The 20171-nt window shown below is 43.0% G+C and overlaps 1 protein-coding gene across 15 annotated transcripts in view; it reads right to left on the bottom strand.

Annotated features, from left to right (window-relative positions):
- NEBL (nebulette) overlaps positions 1–20171 on the bottom strand; it is a 192603-nt gene that overhangs the window by 23824 nt on the left and 148608 nt on the right. For 5 of the 15 annotated variants that reach the window (XM_083467413.1, XM_083467417.1, XM_083467412.1 and 2 more), the window contains 9 exons: positions 16945–17046; positions 15791–15892; positions 6792–6899; positions 6362–6466; positions 3016–3120; positions 2704–2811; positions 2065–2175; positions 514–624; positions 264–374 (listed from right to left, as the gene is read on the bottom strand). The exons of 3 other annotated variants lie outside the window; for them this stretch is intronic. In XM_083467413.1, coding sequence (XP_083323539.1) covers positions 264–374; positions 514–624; positions 2065–2175; positions 2704–2811; positions 3016–3120; positions 6362–6466; positions 6792–6899; positions 15791–15892; positions 16945–17046 — 963 coding nt within the window. Of the gene's footprint in view, positions 1–263; positions 375–513; positions 685–2058; positions 2176–2703; positions 2812–3015; positions 3121–6361; positions 6467–6791; positions 6900–15790; positions 15893–16944; positions 17047–20171 lie in introns of those variants that run through there. 7 more of the 15 variants (XM_083467411.1, XM_083467415.1, XM_083467418.1 and 4 more) reach the window with 4 other exon arrangements.

Raw genomic sequence — 20171 nt, 5'->3', positions numbered from 1 at the left:
GCCAAAGAACTCCATCATGTTATGCCTTCCACGTCGTTTAAAAAACAGAATGTGCTGCATTAGATTTCTACAATGACTTTCAATAAACAAAATAATTTTTGTATATATTTGCTTAAATGAGAACAGTACAGAAAATGTTTCTGAAATTCAGTAGTTCTATTCAGCTTTATTGCTCTTCTTGTGCTGATGTGCCAATTAATAGCTAATTCCACCAAGCCATAAAAGATGCAAAGGAATAATTTTAAATGTTTTGCTCTACTGACCTCACTAACAATTTTAGATGCTCTCTTTGCTTTTTGAACCTCAGGAGTTTCAGAGATGAGCTTAACTCCTTTTCCCTTTATTTCATTTTCCAGATCTTTTCTGTATTCCTTCTAAAAAAAAAAAAAGTTGGAAACAGTTTCAAAGCATGGACTTTTTCATAGACTCTAAAAACTAAGCAGATGTGTCATTGGGTGCTTTGTGAAGGGCTCACTTTCCACGGCATTAATAACCTTTACTAACATAACCTACCTCATTTAGTATCTGAGCTGCATTTTTCACTCTAATCAACTCTGGCGTATCTTCAAACACTGTCAGTCCTTTTCCTTTCATCCCTTCTTCCAAATCTTTTCTATACTCTTTCTGAAGGTTTGAAGGAGAGGGGGGGAAAAAGGTTTCTCAGCTTTAAATCGTGAGCAAGATCTTGAAAAGGAAAAGTTCTTATTAAATATTTCAAGGAATACTTTGAAAATCTCTATAAAATATGAATTAGATAGTGCACATTTACCATAGTTAAAATAGAATTGGGAAATCAAAAGATAGGATGCACCAAGAATGAAAAGATTGTAATCTTTACTTGCTCCTGGGAGCAGGGGAACCACATTCTTTTTTTATACAACTAGTTCCTACAGATACTTTATAAAACTGTAAGAGCTTCCGCTATGGATGGTAGGTTTTTTTTTTCAGATTACAGACAAGTAAATGACCCTGTCACTCAAGTTCTGCTAATGCTATCATTATTCACAAAGGTGCACTAAATGCAATGCAAAAGGCACTTATCCACAAATCAGAGTTACATAGCATGATGAGTACTTGTGATTGAAATGAACATGTAGAAAGATATCACGCTAATGCTGCAGAAAACAGAACCCAGAGTTACATCAGTGTATGACACTGTCTCCAGAAGATATGCGTTCCTCCTTGATTGACAAACCAAGAGGTATTGTTTCAATTTATCTCCAGGTATCTTTGAAGCTTCAAGTCAATTCAGACATCACACCAAACAATCTCTAATGAAGCTTAAGTATGATTTGGCGTGATTATCTGAGAGTGGCAAGTCATCGTTTGTGGTTGGCCAGCAAACAAGAATCAGAAACCATGGTTTTAAGTGAGTTGGCAACCTCACTTAACTATTGTGCTAACTGGGGCTTGACTCACCCTGTCATGTGTGCAAGCAAGTGGGCAGGCAAGCAAATTAGGAGCAACATGAGAAGGCATGTCTGTGTCACCAGCCTGCCCAATGGCAGGCTTGCTTACTCTGCCGGCAAGCTCACCCACAACTCTGGCTTGCTTGTTTTTGCTCACTTGCTCCATCCGCTGTTGTCACACTGCAGTTCTGTGGCTACGCTAACTGCATCACGACTTCTTTCTTAGCAAAGTATTATATACATAGTAAAACAAGAAGTAACTAGAGGTGGTTCTTCCATCTTCTGACTTATTACAGCTTGTGCAGGTCGCGCTGTGGGTTAAACCACAGAGCCTAGGACTTGCTGATCAGAAGGTCGGCAGTTCGAATCCCCACAACGGGGTGAGCTCCCGTTGCTCAGTCCCTGTTCCTGCCAACCTAGCAGTTCGAAAGCACGTCAAAGTGCAAGTAGATAAATAGGTACCACTCCGGCGGGAAGGTAAATGGTGTTTCTGTGCACTGCTCTGGTTCAACAGAAGCGGCTTTGTCATGCTGGCCACATGACCCAGAAGCTGTACACCGGCTCCCTCGGCCAGTAAAGCGAGATGAGCGCCGCAACCCCAGAGTCAGTCACGACTGGACCTAATGGTCAGGGGTCCCTTTACCTTTACCTTTACCTCTTTGAGCAGGTTGGTAACACGCTTCACGTTCAAGAATTCCGGGGTCTTGTCCAAGTCCAGTGCTGCCTTTCCTTTGAGTTTATCTTCAAATTCTTTTCGATACATTTTCTGTGCACGAAATAAAATTTTATATAACTATAAAATTGCATGCCGTTTCATGTAAACTGTAGTTATATTGCAGCAAGAGGAAAAACGTTTTCACTGAACAATCCAAAACATAAAGATACAGAATCTAAACATTTGGAGGATATCAAAGTGCGTCTCTAAAACAGCTATTCCAACTTCAAATGGGAGACACAACGGGATCCAAAGATTTGCTCAACTTGTTCCATGTGTTGAAGCCTGTTTTGAACATGTGGTTGTTTCCTGAAGAGCAGCATGTGGTGCTGCAAATGGTTTTGAAAGTGGGAGGACTTCAAAAACCAGTATGCAGTGTGGTATGCTGCCCAGTGGGGGGGGGAGGTGGAATCCAAGATCCAAACTGAGTGAGAACTAGGCTGAATTATCTCCTTAGGCTGTGACCAATGTGTTTCATCATAGTGAAAGAACTACCCACAGCCCTTATTCAAATGCCATAGCAGCACAATGTATTGAACACTGCAATACAGTAATGATTTCCAAAAGCATTCCACCAACCTCACTTTGACACCTCTGAGCCTCCTTTGAAACTTGGTAAGTCGGGGTATCCACAAACTCCATCATGGCCCTGCCTTTTGATTTTTCATACTTCTCTTTGTACTTCACCTAACAGAACAGAGAGTGGATCAAAACTACAGCAATTTTTAAAACCGACAGTGCGTTCATTCACAGAGGAGGGGCTTCCCATTCCTTGTGTATGAATTCTCTTTTATGCATGAAATGCATTTCCCTCCTTCAAAACATATATGCTGTACATTATATACAATCCAAGCATGCAGAGCTACTGGACAGTGCACACTTTGAGCATACCTGACTTTGGAGCACTGCGTTCTCTTTGTGGTGCAGCTGTTCAGCTGTATCCAGTGCGAAATGATACAGCCCCTTACTTTTCTCAAACAGCTTCTTATATTCATACTGAAACAAATAATAGGCAAATATATATAAAAGACCAAAAATGTCAGTTAATATAAATCCCGTAAAACTATAATGATACCTCGTTGTAGTTGTTGTTTAAACCCGCAAGAATTCATCTTTAAAGCAAGTATTCCTCTAAAGTAAGAATTCATCTTTAAAGCAAAAGTGTAAACTAAACCATGAAACGGTTTCTATTTAAAAAAAAAAAAACAGATGAGGCTCTGATGCAGTGAGGAAAACATGTGCACATGGAAACAACATGCAGAGTGATTTTAATGTGTGATATTTTAGTGTATTTTTGTTTTCTATGGAAGCCGCCCAGAGTGGCTGGGGAAACCCAGCCAGATGGGCAGGGTACAAATAATAAATTATTATTATTATTATTATTAGTGGCAATCCCAGTATTTGATCTGAACCATGCATGTAGCACTGGAAGATATTTTCATGGCACTGTCTACACCTCTGCACAGCACTGATCACCTCTAAGCAGGGCAGAGTCCAAGGATTTCCATCCCTCCAAAATTCATAGCTAATGCTTGCTGCTAGATCGTAATCACATGCAGTAGCATAACGCATACCTCACCCCACTTCAGCACATGTGCAACTTTAGATCAGGACATATAACAGCCTCGGGGCTGTTCAGGATTCATAAACAATCTTCCTGTGCAAAGTGATTCCAGGGAGCAGGGCCACAGCTGTTTCCTAATCTAGTGGCAGTGGTTATTTTATCATAGCTGATGAAATCCTGCTCCAGAGGATCCACCTAACTTTCAAGAGCAGCTTTTCAGGGGGTGAAGGTATGCGGTAGATCATGTGTAGCCCTGGATCCCAACTTAATAACCCAAAGAAGCTCAAGTGTTGAAAATTATAGAAATAGTGTGAGCTCAATTTGACAGTCTCTTATTGCCTCCTAGTGGAGCCAAGCAAACATTGTGCAGCCTCTACCTCTTTTAAAAGTGAAATGCAATTAGTCAATTTGCTAATATAAAATTAGAAACTCAGAAAAGAAGTATAAAAGTATGGATACGACACACAAAGTGCAATTGTATGCACTTTTTACTCAGAAATGGACAGGAAGTCTAGAAAGGCAGTGGAAACCGTAGCAAACAAAACAACACACCCCAAAAGCAACTTTCTTTGACCATTGAATTATTCTGCAACTGAACTGAATACCCAGGAAGGCACAGGTGGGAGAAGCTAACTACCCCAGATATTTCAAACAACCCTCAATAACACAAGACAGGTCATCCTTCTCATCCATCTCCTTAATCATGGATTAAGGAGATTTTATAATGGACCACCCTGTTAAATTGGCAGGGAGCTCAGGACTCAAAATCTGGAAGCATTTTCCCATCTACATGCTGTACCTACAGGTCTGCAGGTGAACATCAACCAAAAACAAGTCACCTTTAAGAAGAGAGCTTTGCTGCCAAATCGCATGAGCATGCTTCGTGCTTCATGATTGCAACATAAAGCAATTGCTTGTACTGTGAGAGCAAAAACCCATTTCACAGTAAAACAAAACCAGGGTGTGTGGAAGTGTTACTCTGCAGCATTGTGAATTAGATTCAGCTACCTCAAATCATCCCAAAAATAAGAGGATTTGGGGGGGCGGCAATCTGAAGTCTTTCCACATCTACCAGTAGTTTATACAAATATTGATGTGCTGATTCCTTTTAACTGTTATAAAGGTTAGAAGTTTATAAAAGTGTTATTTAAAAAGAAGAAAAGGAGCTAAAAAGGTAAAAGAAAACCAAAAAACCTCATAAACTATAGTGCTACTGGTGTAGTGGCAGATTGGGTAGTGCAAGGAGACATTTGTTTCCTCTGTCTACACAGTTCTTTTAAAAATCTGCCAGATATTTTAACATTTATCTTCCCTCTTTCTTTTCATGGAAACTACTTCTTCAAGAATTGCAGTATGTATATTTAAAATGCATTTTATCCTCAATACATGTCGTAAATGCATCTCAGTTCCTTTTTTTGAGCCAATAAATTTATCACAGAATTGAAAAAAAAGTATGAAATCCAAAAGTTAAATGCACTGAGACCCACACTTCTGTTTGAATCAGAATTCATAAAGATTGAATTCCTCAATGGTTAGAATTAGATTTGAAACACACACACACACACACACACACACACACACACACACACAATTTTGAGACATTGGTGTGTCTCAAGAACTCCTGGTTACAGTCTGCTGGTAACTCAGACATTATTAGTATCCGTATCATTAATATTACTGAAATTTCTCTACTGCCCTTCATCTGAGAATCACAGGAGAGTTTACAATATAAAAAAACCAAATCTCCTCTATGGTAAGAGATTAATTTAAGACCGCAAATACTTGCTTCCCATTTTTCATCCCATGAATGCCATTCCAGATGGCTGCTGCCTACATACAAAGATGGGCTTTGTTTTTTAAGAATATGTAATTATTATTTTTTAAATTACTTATTAAATTTCTATACCGCCCTTCATCCAAGGTTCACAGGGCAGACTTATAATATAAAAACATAAAAATACATAACATATTAGCATATTAATCAGCCAAAGGCCTGGGAGAAGAGGAATGTTTTCACCTGGCGCCTAAAGATATGTAAGGAATGTGCCAGGGCAGGCCTCCCTGGCAAAAGCATTCCACAAATGGGGAGCCACCACAGAAAAGGCCTGTTTCTGTGTTGCCACCCTCCAGACCTCTCATGTACGAGGCATACAAAGAAGGGCCTCAGATGGTGATCACAGGGTCTGGGTCTCTCCTCATATGGGGAGAGGTGGTCCTTGAGATACAAACTAATCAGCAGCCAGTGCAATCAGGCCAGGATTGGTGTAATATGCTCAAACCAACCTGCCCCAGTGAGCAACCTGGCCACTGAATTCTGCACCAGCCAAAGTTTCTGAACTGTCTTCGGAGGCAGACCCGTGTATAACGTGTTGCAGTGCTCTACCCTAGAGGTTACCAGAGCACAGACAACAGAAGTTAGGCTATTCTTGTCCACATAGGGGCGCAGGTGGGCCACCAGCCAAAGCTGACAGAAGGCACTCTATGCCACTGAGGCCACCTGAACCTCAAGCGACAGCAGTGGACCCAGAAGTAGTACCCGTAACCAATGTACCTGCTCCTTCAGATGAAGGGCTCATTGAGTTTAATGGAACATAACACAACAATTACCTGCTCTGAACCATTTGCATTTTAAAACCCTATTCAAATGAATTAATCACAAGAAAGTCAACCTACCTGACTACTTATTTTGCTGGCATTCAAGGCATGCTCTAACTGTAACAGGTTTGGAAAGGTAGATGCTGGCTCATGAAGGCTTTCTAGGTCTTTTTTGTATTTCACCTGCAAGGTGAAGAATACACATTTGGTTAAAAACAAACAAACCAGAGCATGGGACAGAAATGCATGGTTTCATTTTCTCTGCAGAAAAAAATGTTCTTCTTTTCCATGTTTGCCTGCCATGTTTTCTATCGGCCATTAGGTGGCACTCATTTACTACAGTCTGACAAGCAGATGGCCGCAATGCATATTCTATTATAGGGAAAAGTTTAACCCTTTGAAAAGAGACCTTTCCAAATAAATGCTAATAAGAAAATAAGATGCCCACCAAGCAACTTCCACACAAAAACATTACAATAAAAAGAGTGCCAAAAACAGCCCTACTTACGTCACTTGCCAAGATAGAGGCAAGTTGTGCTTGCTTGAAAGAAGCACTTTCCAGAGGATTGTAGCAGTAATTCTTCATATCCTTGTTAAACTGCTCTTTGTATTTTGCCTGAGAAACAAACAAATCACATAGGTTGTAATAGTGCATAAGTGCAGATTTCAGAATAGCTTAGCATCGGCATTTTCTATTCATAGCTTATCCCAAACCATCAGTTATATAATTACAGGCCAGTTCAATAAACACAGAGGGTATGGTACAGGGCCATAGGCCCGGCCCCAAAGGGCTTATCTAGGTTTCTGGAGCATCTTCGCCTGATCCCCGCTTCATAAAAGGAAAGCGAAGCCGGAACTAGATGACGCAGCAGATAGAAGGCTGCCACAAAAAATAGGAACCCTCCATCTCTCCTCAGTAATAGCTGCTGAGACAACATCCATAATGTTACGTCATGGTGCTGTAAGCTTCTCTGCTCCTACCAGCAGCAGCAGTGAAGTGCAACCGCAGTGTGTCACAGGCCTTGTATCACTTAATATTTCCAATGAAAACGTAATGTAAGGTTGCTGCTGTCAATGGCAGATCTCCCTAGTCCCAGCCTTTGGGAAAAGAGGGCAAGTAAGAATAACACATGATGGTTGTAAACTTTCAAACTCAAAGATTAAACAACAAGAGCAAGATCTGAACAAATGACATGGTTTATAGAGTAGAATAAAATTTTGGTTGCAGAGCATGGGAGAAAGGGGAAGCAGTCTGGCATTAAATGTAGTCAAAAGACTGTTTCTAATAGAAGGCATCTATACCACACTCGTTCGGTCCCAGCTCTTGCCCACCTAGCAGTTCAAAAGCACCCCTAAGTGCAAGTAGATAAATAGGCACCGCTTTACAGCGGGAAGGTAAACGGCGTTTCCGTGTGCTGCGCTGGTGCTGGCTCGCCAGAGCAGCTTCGTCACGCTGGCCACGTGACCCGGAAGTGTCTCCGGACAGCGCTGGCCCCCGGCCTCTTAAGTGAGATATGTGCACAACCCTAGAGTCAGACACGACTGGCACGTACGGGAAGGGGTACTGTCAGGGAACTGCCATCGGAGCATCAGGTGGTGGAGGGGCTCAGGGAGGAAGAAAGAGACTCAACAGCTGAAGCAGGGACCAGCAGGGGGAGGAGTGGGTCTCTGAGGGAATGCGAGCAGGAGGGAGGGCTCAGGGAAGCTTCCAGCGAGAACAGTGGGGAGGTATCTGAGTCTCCCATAGGGAGACCCACACCTCGCCGGAAACTGTCACGCCGTGAGTCCAGGAGACGCGTTTCCGTTAAGGAGCTCCTTTGCTGGAAACGCTTCCGCAGACAGCCACTGTCGGACTCTACTAGTGACTAGAGCAGACATGTCTGAGGAGCTCCGTCACACACGGAGGTTTGTGGGGTCGCACAAACTCTGAGGGAGCACGCTTTACGCACAAGCAGCTAATCAATCCCTAACAGCAGTCCGACAGTCTCTGTACGCTGCCTGTGCAAGAGAAAGCATCATGAGCGAACCAACCGGAACCGGAGGAGCGGGGGCTGGAGCTGGTCCAAGCTTGGAAGATAGATACCGAGCGTTGGAGGTCCAACTGGCGCTGCAGATGGCGAGGCTGGAGGAGAGAAGGGCTCAGGATGCAGACAAGAAGGGGAGAGCCACTCAATTCCCCAGAAAGGTACCAGGATTGGTGCAAAAATTTGGGGGGGACCCCAAGGATTACCATGCCTTTAGGACAGAGATGCAATATGCCATTAATGTGCAGTTCGATGAGTTCCCTGATGAGGAATCGCGAGTTGCTTTCGTAATTGGGCATCTTGAGAAAGGGGCGAGAGACTGGGTTCGACCCCTAATGGCAACGCACAATGACATACTAAAGGACACGAGGAAGTTCTTTCGTGCAATGGATATCATGTTTTCCAGCGATATTGAGGAAGGGGCGGTGCGCAGACAGCTAATGGCTTGTAAGCAGGGAAGTCGATCTGTCCGTGAGTACTGGACTGAGTTTACCATGCTGATTCACAGACTGAGTTGGGATTTATCGGCGGCACCCATTCAAATGCTATTTGAAGAAGGTCTTTCTTCGGCGGTGAAAGACGAGCTGTCACGGAGCCCCAGGGCGGAGTCTATGGATCAGCTGACCAAATCTGCGCTGACCATAGGAGCGCGGCAGGAGGCAAGAGCCTTGGAGAGGCGGGAAGGGAGAGGGGAACGTTGGAAGGAGTTCCGCATTCCAGACATTCCTGAGCCAGCTTTCCCGCCGGCAGAGCCGATGGAAATCGGAACAGCGCGCGCGTGCGCATTTTCAAAAACCAGCGAGGGGGCTAAGAAGGAGGGAAAGGGCCCCCGGAAATGCTATCTCTGCCAACAGCCAGGCCACTTTGCCAGAGTCTGCCCCCAGAGGAAGGAATGGCAAGGGATGGTGGGAGCTGTTGAGGGGGGAGAACAGGGGGGAACGGAGCAGGTAAAAGCCAACGCCTGGTTGCCACAATCGGGGCACTGCAGCCAGGCCAAAGAGCAGTGAAAGTGCCCGTGCCAGAAGCTCCTCGACCTGCTCTAGTGATTGAAGTGTCGCTAGAGCTGCAAAATGGGCACCCCCTAAAAATAAAGGCGCTATTGGACTCAGGCAGCTCCTGCAATTTTATGAGCAAGGAGTTTGCTGCTGAACACCAGATACAGACTATCCCTTTAAGCAACCCCCTGCAGGTGACCACGATTGATGGCAGGGAGTTGTTGGGAGGAGGAGTCAGCTTGCAGACTGTCCCAATGATAATGAGGGTGGCAAGGCACACAGAACTGATAGCGTTTAATGTGGCCACCCTGGGAGGCGCTCCCATTATTTTGGGAATGAGCTGGCTAGCTCTACATGATCCGCTGGTTGGCTGGCATCAAAGAGTGGTGTCCTTTGGTTCAGCACATTGCTTAGAACACTGCAAAGGGGAAAAGGGTTCAGCAGGGGCCCAAGCCACCCTAGCAGGGACTGAAGTTATGGAGAAGGTGAAGGTACCACCACAGTATGCAGATCTCAGCGACGTGTTCAGCGAGAAGGAAGCTGACCAACTACCACCTCATAGACCCTTTGATTGCCAGATCAATTTACTCCCTGGAGCACAGCTTCCCGTGGGTAAGTTGTATGCCATGTCAGACAGAGAAATGCAGGAGTTGCGAGGGTTTATTGACAAGAACCTGAAGAGAGGCTTCATCAGAGAGTCCAAAGCAGCAGGGGGTAGCCCAGTGTTTTTTGTGGACAAAAAAAACGCGGACAAGCCGAGACTTGTATGTGATTTTAGGAGGTTAAATGCAGTGACTGAACCGGTGGCTTTCCCTATGCCCAGAATTGATGATATTTTGACCAGGGTGAGGAAGGGAAAGATTTTTACAAAGCTGGATCTAAGGGGGGCGTACAACCTGATACGCATAAGGAAAGGGGATGAATGGAAAACCACCATGTTTACCCCTTTGGGGGCATTTGAATACCTCGTTATGCCATTTGGATTACAAGCAGGCTCAGCGTGTTTTCAATCTTTTATGAACCACGTACTGGGCCCTTTGCTCTACAAGAATTGCGTTGCTTTCCTAGATGATGTGTTGGTGTATTCGGAGAATGAGGAGCAACATGTGAGAGACGTCAGAGAAGTGTTGAGCAGACTGCAAGCCAACAGGCTGTGGGTCAAACTGGAGAAGTGTCGGTTCCATACCAAGGAGGTGGAATTCCTGGGGTACCGCCTGTCAGACAAGGGATTGGCCATGGATCCCGGCAAGGTACAGGCAGTGCTGGAATGGAAAACACCCAAAACCAAGAAGGATGTGCAGAGGTTCCTAGGGTTTGGAAACTTTTATCGTAAGTTCATCCGCAACTTCGCCCATCTGACGGCGCCCATCACTGACTGTCTCAGCAGTAAAAAGAAGTTTGTATGGACGGCGGAGGCGGAGCGAGCGTTTGAGGAGCTGAAAAGGGCCTTCGCCTCTGAAGAACAACTTCTGCATGTGGATTTACGAAAGAAGCTAAGGGTTGAAACAGACGCATCTGACAGAGCCATAGGGGCGGTGCTTCTTCTGCAGCCGGGGAAGGAGGAGTCAGAGTGGCGACCGTGTGCCTTCTTTTCGCGAAAGCTGAACAAATCCGAGAGGAACTACACGGTGTACGACCGAGAACTTCTTGCTATTCATGAGGCGTTCCGGAGATGGAGGCATCTGCTAGTTGGTGCACAACATAAGGTGCAAGTGTGCACGGACCATAAAAATCTAGAGTATTGGAGAACTGCGCGAGTGCTCAACCAAAGGCAGTTGAGATGGGCCCAGGAGTTCTCCAAATTTAACTTTGAGATTTGTTACGTGCCAGGCCCAGAGAATGTTAGGGCGGACGCTCTCTCACGCAAACCTGAATATTTGGAGGGGGAGGGAGCACCCGAAGAAACCCATATCATTCCAGAGGACCGCTGGGTGTGTGGGGCGACTTTGGTGGGGCAAAGGGAATTGGTAGAGGGTACGGTGCAGGATGCATACGCCCAGGACAAACTCAGGGATCTCAGGAGGGAGGAAGACAAATCCGGTGGTTTTGAGGAGAGAAACGGGGCATTGTATTATAAGGGAGCGTTATATATACCTGAAGGGGAATTGAGGGAGAAGGTACTCAAGCAGCTGCACGATAGCCCCACAGCAGGGCATTTTGGGCAACACAAGACCATGTGGCTGGTTACCAGGGAATTTTGGTGGCCCAAGGTCAGGGAAGATGTGCGGGAGTATGTGAGAGGGTGTGAACAATGCCAAAGAGCCAAGGGGGAGAGGCAGGCGCCGGCTGGTTTATTAGAACCACTGCCCACACCTGAAAGACCGTGGGAAGCAGTGGCAATAGATTTCATGACTGATCTGCCAAGGTCTAGAGGGAAAACAGCCATCATGGTTGTAGTAGACCTGTTAACTAAAATGGCCCACTTTATAGCCTGCTCACATGCGGTCACAGCAGAAGAAACAGCCAAATTGTTTGTAGAGAATGTGTTTCGGTTGCATGGCGCCCCCTTGAGGGTGGTTTCAGACCGAGGGAAACAATTTACTTCCAGGTTCTGGAGGAAGCTCATGAGCTTACTGCATGTAGAGGTTAATTTTTCAACGGCCCGTCATCCAGAAACCAACGGGCAGGCGGAAAGAGCAAATGGGGTTCTCCAACAATATTTGAGGTGCTATGTTAATGACAGAGAGAATGATTGGGTGGAGAAGCTGGCGTTGGCAGAATTTGCCTACAACAATGCAGAGAACGTGTCCACGGGGATGAGCCCCTTTTTGGCTAATCACGGGTGCCATCCCAGAGCCTTCCCAGTGGGGGAGGGGGAGAACTGGAGCGTTCCAGCTGCAGAACAGTTCGTTGAAGAAATGGAAGCGATCCATCGCCAGCTCCAACTCAACTTAAACAGGGCTAAGGAGGAATATAAGAGGCAGGCAGACAAAAACCGAAGGGAAGGTGAAAGCATCAGGGTGGGGGACCAGGTGTGGCTGTCAACCCAAGGGTTGCCGTTCAAAGGAGGTTGTAAGAAATTAAGACCCAAAAGGCTGGGTCCGTTTGAAGTCATGCAGCAGGTCAATCCAGTGGCTTTCAGGCTCCGGTTACCGAACCACATGAAGCTGCACCCAGTTTTTCACAGGTCGTTGCTGTCACCGTATAGAGGAGACAGTGAAGGGAGGGTCACTAGGGGACCAGCAATGGAGGAGAAGGAACACAGCTACCATGTAGCGGAGATCCTCGATTCCAGGTGGAAGGGAGATCAAGTAGAGTATTTGGTAATGTGGGAAGGGGAACCGGAGTCGGAAAACACCTGGGTTAGGGCAGAGGATGTCAATGACGAAGTTTTAATAGAGACTTTTCATCAGAGGTTCCCACGTAAACCTCAGCCTGTAGCGAGGTTCCGAAGGGAATACTTTGCCACCACCGACGAGGAAGAGGAATTGGAGGGGTTCCCAGATTCTGAAGAGGAAGAGGATTCAGCGAGCCAGGACGACGATCGATGGAGGGAATTGTTCGAGACGTCGGAAGATGAGGAAGATTCTTTTCGGGGTTTTAGCCCTTCACCTCCCAGGGGAGAGGAAATGGGAGGGGGTGAGGGGGGCCCTGGAGGGGAGGTGGATGTCAGGGAACTGCCATCGGAGCATCAGGTGGTGGAGGGGCTCAGGGAGGAAGAAAGAGACTCAACAGCTGAAGCAGGGACCAGCAGGGGGAGGAGTGGGTCTCTGAGGGAATGCGAGCAGGAGGGAGGGCTCAGGGAAGCTTCCAGCGAGAACAGTGGGGAGGTATCTGAGTCTCCCATAGGGAGACCCACACCTCGCCGGAAACTGTCACGCCGTGAGTCCAGGAGACGCGTTTCCGTTAAGGAGCTCCTTTGCTGGAAACGCTTCCGCAGACAGCCACTGTCGGACTCTACTAGTGACTAGAGCAGACATGTCTGAGGAGCTCCGTCACACACGGAGGTTTGTGGGGTCGCACAAACTCTGAGGGAGCACGCTTTACGCACAAGCAGCTAATCAATCCCTAACAGGTACCTTTACCTTTACCTTTATACCACACTCTCAGGTGCATGTCAGGCTTAAAAAAAAAAACTTTTGAAGAGCAGAAATCCCAGGAGTTTCCTAAGATGTACATTTCATTGTCAAACTAGTTTTAGAGAACTGGGAAGGTTCCCCCCCCCAGCTCGATTTTAATTATAAAGGCTAACTTTATAAGCTATTTGGATGGGAAGCAAAGGCACGTGTCTCAAAAGAAGTATGTCTTTTCTTTACAAAAATCCTAACCATTTACTGCATTGTCTTCCTTTCTTTTCTTAAGAGCATAGAAAGGTAATCGGACGCTGCCTTATTCTGAGTCAGACCACTGGTCCAGCAGCGTCAACACTGTTCACACCGGTTGGCAGCTGTTCTGCAGAGCTTCAGATGGGGTATTTCCTAGCTCTACCTTACATGCCAAGGATTGAAAACAGGACCTTTATACTCTATCACTGAGCTACAGTCCTTTCCAAAGGAGTCTCCCACAATAATCGTTTTATTTGAGTATCAAGATACTTATTTAATGTGATGATTACACGTGAAGCATGTTTTCTTTTAAGGACTGAGATTAATTTAAGACAACATATATCATATATATCATCAAGACATGGCTCAGAAAGAAGCAGGAGGAAAACAAAAACAACCGTGAAGAATGCTAAGACAAACAAATTTCTTGCTAAACTTGCACAAATCCCATACGCAGCTGGGGAAAGTGTATCTTTTAAAGCTATAAGGCAGCTTTCCTAACCGCAAGCACTTTCAATAAGTATTAGGTTTCATAAGTGAACAATAGCACCTGCTGTTCTATTTACCACCCCAAAAGGTTTTTTTTAAAAAAGCCAAGCACTAGGCGTTGCACATTAGAAAGTTCTCCTTGTAAATGAAATAGGTTTTTAACCCGATAAATCATTTTCTTATCCCTATAACAAACAAAATGTATATACTAAGAAGCTGAGAACAACCAAAGGATATCAAATAAAGTAGAGCAGAAATATGCAGCGCCCTGAAATTTGTCTGGAAGCATCAAGTACCTGCTGAGAATATAACCTGAGAGAGGATAATAAATAACATGGTCTCTGAGGCATAAAAACAAGAGCTGGCCCCACCTACATAACCAAAGCAAGCAAATGATTGGCAGGGATGAAGACAGTCGGCACAGGGTTTAAAAGAAGTGCCCCAGGATCCATCGTAATGTCACGGCAGCTGCTGCAGCACAACACTACTTTGGGTCCTGCAATAGATGCCTCTCAGTGTAGCTGTTCTTGCATGAAAGGTCCCGGGGCAAATGTGGCAAAAATCCCCTGCATTTCCTACAGTAATACAATGCCTTAGCACATGATCCAAGCTCTAATAGTTACCCCTCAAATAATTAATACCACACTGATTGAGTGTAAGATATAAATTAGTATTTTAAAGGATTATTAACAAAGAGCAAATTCTTTAATAAGATAATGGGATTATTCACGCAAAACCTTATTACTGGGGCTCTAAAAAGAAAGAGGAAATATATAACCTCGCTGCTTTCGACCAGCATGTATGATTAAAGTAAATGATATTTTAATTATATGATTTAGCTTACAGGTATCATAAAGCAGATCTTAATTTTTTTCCACATGGCCTAATTAACTGCTTTTTTTTTTAAGTAGCAGATGTACCGTAGCTATATTTTTACATCCCAATCATATTCCCATAAACTGTTCTGGAAAATAGGACCAGGAAGGATGGTTTGTTCCTTTTTTGTGTGAAAAAGTAGTGGCTTAAAATTGCCTATGCCTATAAACACCATTCTCTTCTTAATACACCAGTATGCCTTGACAGATCACTAGACTCCTCTTCGTCCCTAGAATTCCCTTCATATATGAACTATCCATGATCCAAAAAGAACATGAAGACTGCGCAGATGCAGCGAGGGGGGAAATTCCTGTTTTCCAGGGCTCTGTGACATTCATTTGCATCAATTGCAATCCTATCTTAGAATTTAGTGACACCTTGACATCAAGCAGAATGACATAATGCCACTCTCTGTCTTATGGCTCCATCGAGTTCATGTGGTTTGCTCTCTGAATGGACTGAAATTATTATTTTTAATTTTTATAAAACATGTTTTTGTATGACAAAAGAACATCTCCACTTTCGAAAGACTTTGAAACAAAAATCAAACACCACCGTCCAGCCCCGATGACTATATATTTGGCCAGTGACATCAAAATATATTAATCCTACCACCAAACTAACTGTGACCGAAGGCAAATTTCCTCGTCCACTTGTGGGCTTTCAGCTACAGATCTCTCAAAATATTTAATGCATACCAATTACAGCAATTCTATGGGAAAGAGTTGTGGAAACCTTATCTTGAAGTTTTCATGCAATTATAGATAGTTTGCAATTAGAAAAGTGAAGCATTTGATTGCACTCCTGGGAATCAGATATCTCAATTGAGTCATTGTCTGAAAGCTAAGAAAATCTTACTTGGCTTAAATATTTGGAAACCTCTTTTGCATGGTTGAAGTCTGGTCTTCCGAGGACAGTTGGTTCCTTACTCATTTCTCGCCTTCCTTTCGCATATTCAGCCTTCAAGTAATAAAAAGAAAAGTATGTACACGCCAGGCATAATTTTATTTTGAGAGTTCCCCCCACCCTTTCAGTTTTGTCAGGGGAAATGTAAGTCTCAAAAGAAACAGTATAGCAAGTATCTTTGGTGACCTTTGTTGACACCACTTTCGCTAACACTCTAATCAGCAATTCCCAGGCTTCTCCTGATTCAACAAATGTACCATTTATTTTATTTGAGAAACAATATGCAGCATTTTTTAAAAAAATCCTCTAGTTTGATCAAGGGTTGAGCTTAAACATAAGAAATGCTGATTCCCGGTTATTTTCGGGGATTTGCAATTTCCAGCAAAGCTGAACTGAAAATGCAGGTGGCTGCCTTTTTTAAAAAAATATAATAGGTCAGATTCCACTCTAAATTACAGAAATACAATCCTATTAAAGTCAATAAAGACTGCAATGAGTAAAATATAGTGGAAGTCTGCATACCAGGGGTGGGGAGGGGAGTTTGCATGAAATTCTATAGGAGAGTGAACCCACCAACAGGTGTGCAGGTCAAGTTAGCATGGAAGGGGGAAAGGTCAGAGACTGATAGACAGGATACCTTATATGCTAGAACTGCAGACAGAGAATCTATCCTTTAAACCTTCGGATGCAACTTTGGTACTTCAAAAATGAAAACCAGATGGATATTTGAGGGTGCATGGTGGCATTCTTTAATTGGCCATTCCAAAATTTTGGAAGAAAGGAACTGGGGGAAGCTTAAAATTGAGTGGAGTGATGAATGCTAGAAAAGTTGAGGCAGCAGGTTAAGGGTTTTTAGAAAGCTTGGCTGCTGATAATAGTGAGTGCTAGATGGAAATTTTCTCATGTTTATGCACCTAAGCCCATAAGAAGAGGGGGAAAGGATCATTTACTGAAAATTGCCCCCTTTGGGGTACTTAGGTTATTGGTCTGAATGCAATCTAGAATTTATCGTAACTTTGTACAACTTTAGTAGCTCTGTCCATAATAAAAATAAATTTTAAGTTATCAACATTTTTTATAAATTACAAAGAAATTTAATTTCATACATTGCTTATTATCTTTGTTAACTGGGTTGCCATCATTATGTCTGGTCGATTTGAAACTTCAGTGTATCTGTGAGTGTCCTGGAGATCTTTTTTATATGAAACCTGTAAAATAAAAGACTCATTAATTATCTATGACTTATCAGGTCAGCTATAAATGTAGCAATGTTGACATATTAGCTGTCCTATACATTTAGCAAACACCGCCTGGTAGATTGCCAGGATAAAGGCAAAATAAAACCTAATAACAGCCTATATCATAAACAAAATGAGAAACTCAGTCCTATTTCAAAGACCAAAATGAAAATGCTAGTATATCAGCATGTATATTATGCAATGTGTATTATGAGGGGAAATCTTTTATTTTTCATTTGTTTTCCCAAACGTATCTAATTGATATCTGAAGATTATCTTGCCTTGCAGACAAAGCTGGTTGGGATTTACAGGTTGGGGCAAAATATTGTCCTGTAACAAAAGCTGATCAGGTTTGATCTAGTAACAGTGATTCAATCCTCTTAGTCACATCCACACTAGATTACTATTACAAACTCTTGCATGGAGTGGCCTTTAAAGGGATCTTGGAAACCAGCTCTTCCAAAATGTACCCCACCAAATGTTGATGGGGGCAGGCTACAAGCTGAATATGTGAAGCCCGTAAGCAGGACATCACAATTCCTTTCCCAATATCTCTTCCTTACCTGAAAAACAAATAACTTTGCCTTCAAATTCTAAACTTTCATGCCAACAGGAACACTGGAAGTACCATATTAGGGGATGTATTTTTTAATTAATTAAAAAAAATCACAATTTCATAACAGTCTTCCCAAAATATTAAATCAACGTGAATTTTCAGCTTCTGTCCATATCGCTTTAACACCTTTATTATTTTAGATATGTGTGAAATTGTTTTTACATGTTCTTAATTGTATTGTTTTAATCACTGATATGTTTGCCACCCAGGCATAGCTGTCAACATTTTCCTTTTTTAAGGGAAATCCCCTTATTCCAAATAGCATTCCTCGCAATAAAAGGGAAAAGTTGACAGCTATGCACCCATGGCTCCTTTAGGAGGAAGGGTGGAACATACATTAAATAAGTAGATAGACAAACAGATATTTTTTTTATCTGACTGCTTCTGTATGTTAGTCGCTTGATGATGTTTTCATTTAATACATTACTTTTTACAAAAAAAGGTCTAAGCGAAGCTGCTAAAATAATTTACTAGTATTCTTTGTAAAAAATTAACTCATCTTATTCACTACTGTCATGCAAAACATTGAAAACAATTTTTTAATGAATAAAAGCAGAAGTGCATCCAGGTTCTTGCAATTCAGAGCATTACATAGATTTAGCTAATTATATGCTGTTCACCCTAATGACCACATGAGGTGAAGTGAATACCATAAAGGCAGCAGGAACAGGTTTCTGAAAAGGACCCCATCATCCATGTAAATTGCAAATTAAAGCCCAGCATATGCGCTCAAAACAGCAGCAAGGACTGAACTGTCAGCTCAGACACAGAGAAAAATGCACAGAATCTTGTGGCGAACGCTGCAGCAATTTTGTATCTTATTGTTCCCAAGTGACAGTCACATAGTAAATGAAATAAGGAAGTGTGGTTAATTTCACAGTGAGGAGACAGTAGAAAAATCAGACAGTTATTTCACCAATCAAGTTTGATGTAAGGTCTAGCGCAATACTATTCCTCTCATAAATTATTACTCTTCTGGCACCCAGTCAAAGATATATTTATGTTGGAGTGAGACAGAGACATCAAACATTTTGCAAATGTCTGCAATATATAGTTTGTATGTTGCCATACCTCATTGATATTACTAATGTTATGTAGCGGCAGAACATAGGCTGCAGAACGCTACGCATTTCCCAGTCTGTGAATTATCGCGACTAGGCCCATGCCAAGACAAATATGTGCTGTTCACAAACGCTGCAGCCCACTGTGAAACTTGCCATTCCTTCTCATGATTTTGCACAAGGTGCCTGCACACCTGGTGTGGAGGCAGGTGTCAAGAAACTAAACATGTGCCTCTTGCTAAGGCAACTAGGCCAATGATCCCTGAAATTCCCATTGCCTGCCATCAGTTGTCTCACAGTAAGGTCCCACAAGACAGGTAGCACATTGCAGAAGCAGTCCTTTCTGTTAACACTCATTCTGTACGAGGGCAATGAAGCTTCATTTGCTTTCAGTGGCACTGGCTACATGGTCCAGTGACATCCCACTTAACTACATGATCCCTGATTGGCTGCAAGCACTTCTAAAAAATTAGAGGGGGAAATGGCACTGAAACAGCAAGAGAGTCTTCATAGTGACATATAGCTGTGATGGACTCGGGGACCTAGTGAATAAGCAATTAATAACCGCAAATAGTAAATAAATACATAGAAGGGTAAGACTAAGGTTTTTCATTTCTAGTAAAGGTTCATTTATTTATTTCAAATATATATATGCAGCGCTTGATTGTAAAACAAAAAAAACAAAAAAACTCAAAGCCGTTTACAAACAAGATGAAATCACTAAGAAAAATTATTAAGACATCTGAAAAGTTAAAACAACAATAGAGTTAAAACTCACATCAACTTTCTAAACATCTAAATAAAATGCAGCCAACATCACATCAGCTTTGATAGGCAGTATCAGTAATAGTTCCACCATGAACCCAAACAAGGTCCTTCCTACGTCCTACTTCTTCCTCATCCCTTCCCTTGTCCCATTTCACCTATCTAGAGATGCTCAAGTGTGACAATGCAAGACACATTGGCCATCCCTGTTCTAGGCAATGTGTTGTCCTCCAAATATTGCTAAGATGCATTCCTGATCATGTGGCAAGGCAAAGTTCAACAACATCAGGAGGGCTACAGGTTCCAGCCCCCCTGCTTCTCACGTTGCCTAAAGTACCTAAGAGTGGGACAATTGTTCTTCACTTCCATAATCTGAATGCCATAGTTTTAAGAATGCCTTTGAAAATAATTTCAGGTGGAATCTAGACATATATTTAAAAAATGCCATGGAAATGCTTTTTAAAAGAATGGTGTTTTTTTTAATTAAAAAAATTGAATTTGCCATTAGCTCACCATCTCCATCTAGTATCACGTTTGTATAATGCACTTAAAATATTATATTTGCAGCTATACAGCTGAGTCCTCAGTGATAGTTTGCCATCTACTGATGAAACATAAGGGAAGCCCTTTTGAGGATATGAGGTTAGCTAACC

The sequence above is a fragment of the Podarcis liolepis genome, assembly GCF_965112155.1.
Source record: "Podarcis liolepis genome assembly, chromosome: 12".
Taxonomy (NCBI): Eukaryota; Metazoa; Chordata; class Lepidosauria; order Squamata; family Lacertidae; genus Podarcis; species Podarcis liolepis.
Note: the sequence above shows the minus strand (reverse complement) of the source record. Positions and strands in the feature narration are given on the sequence as shown.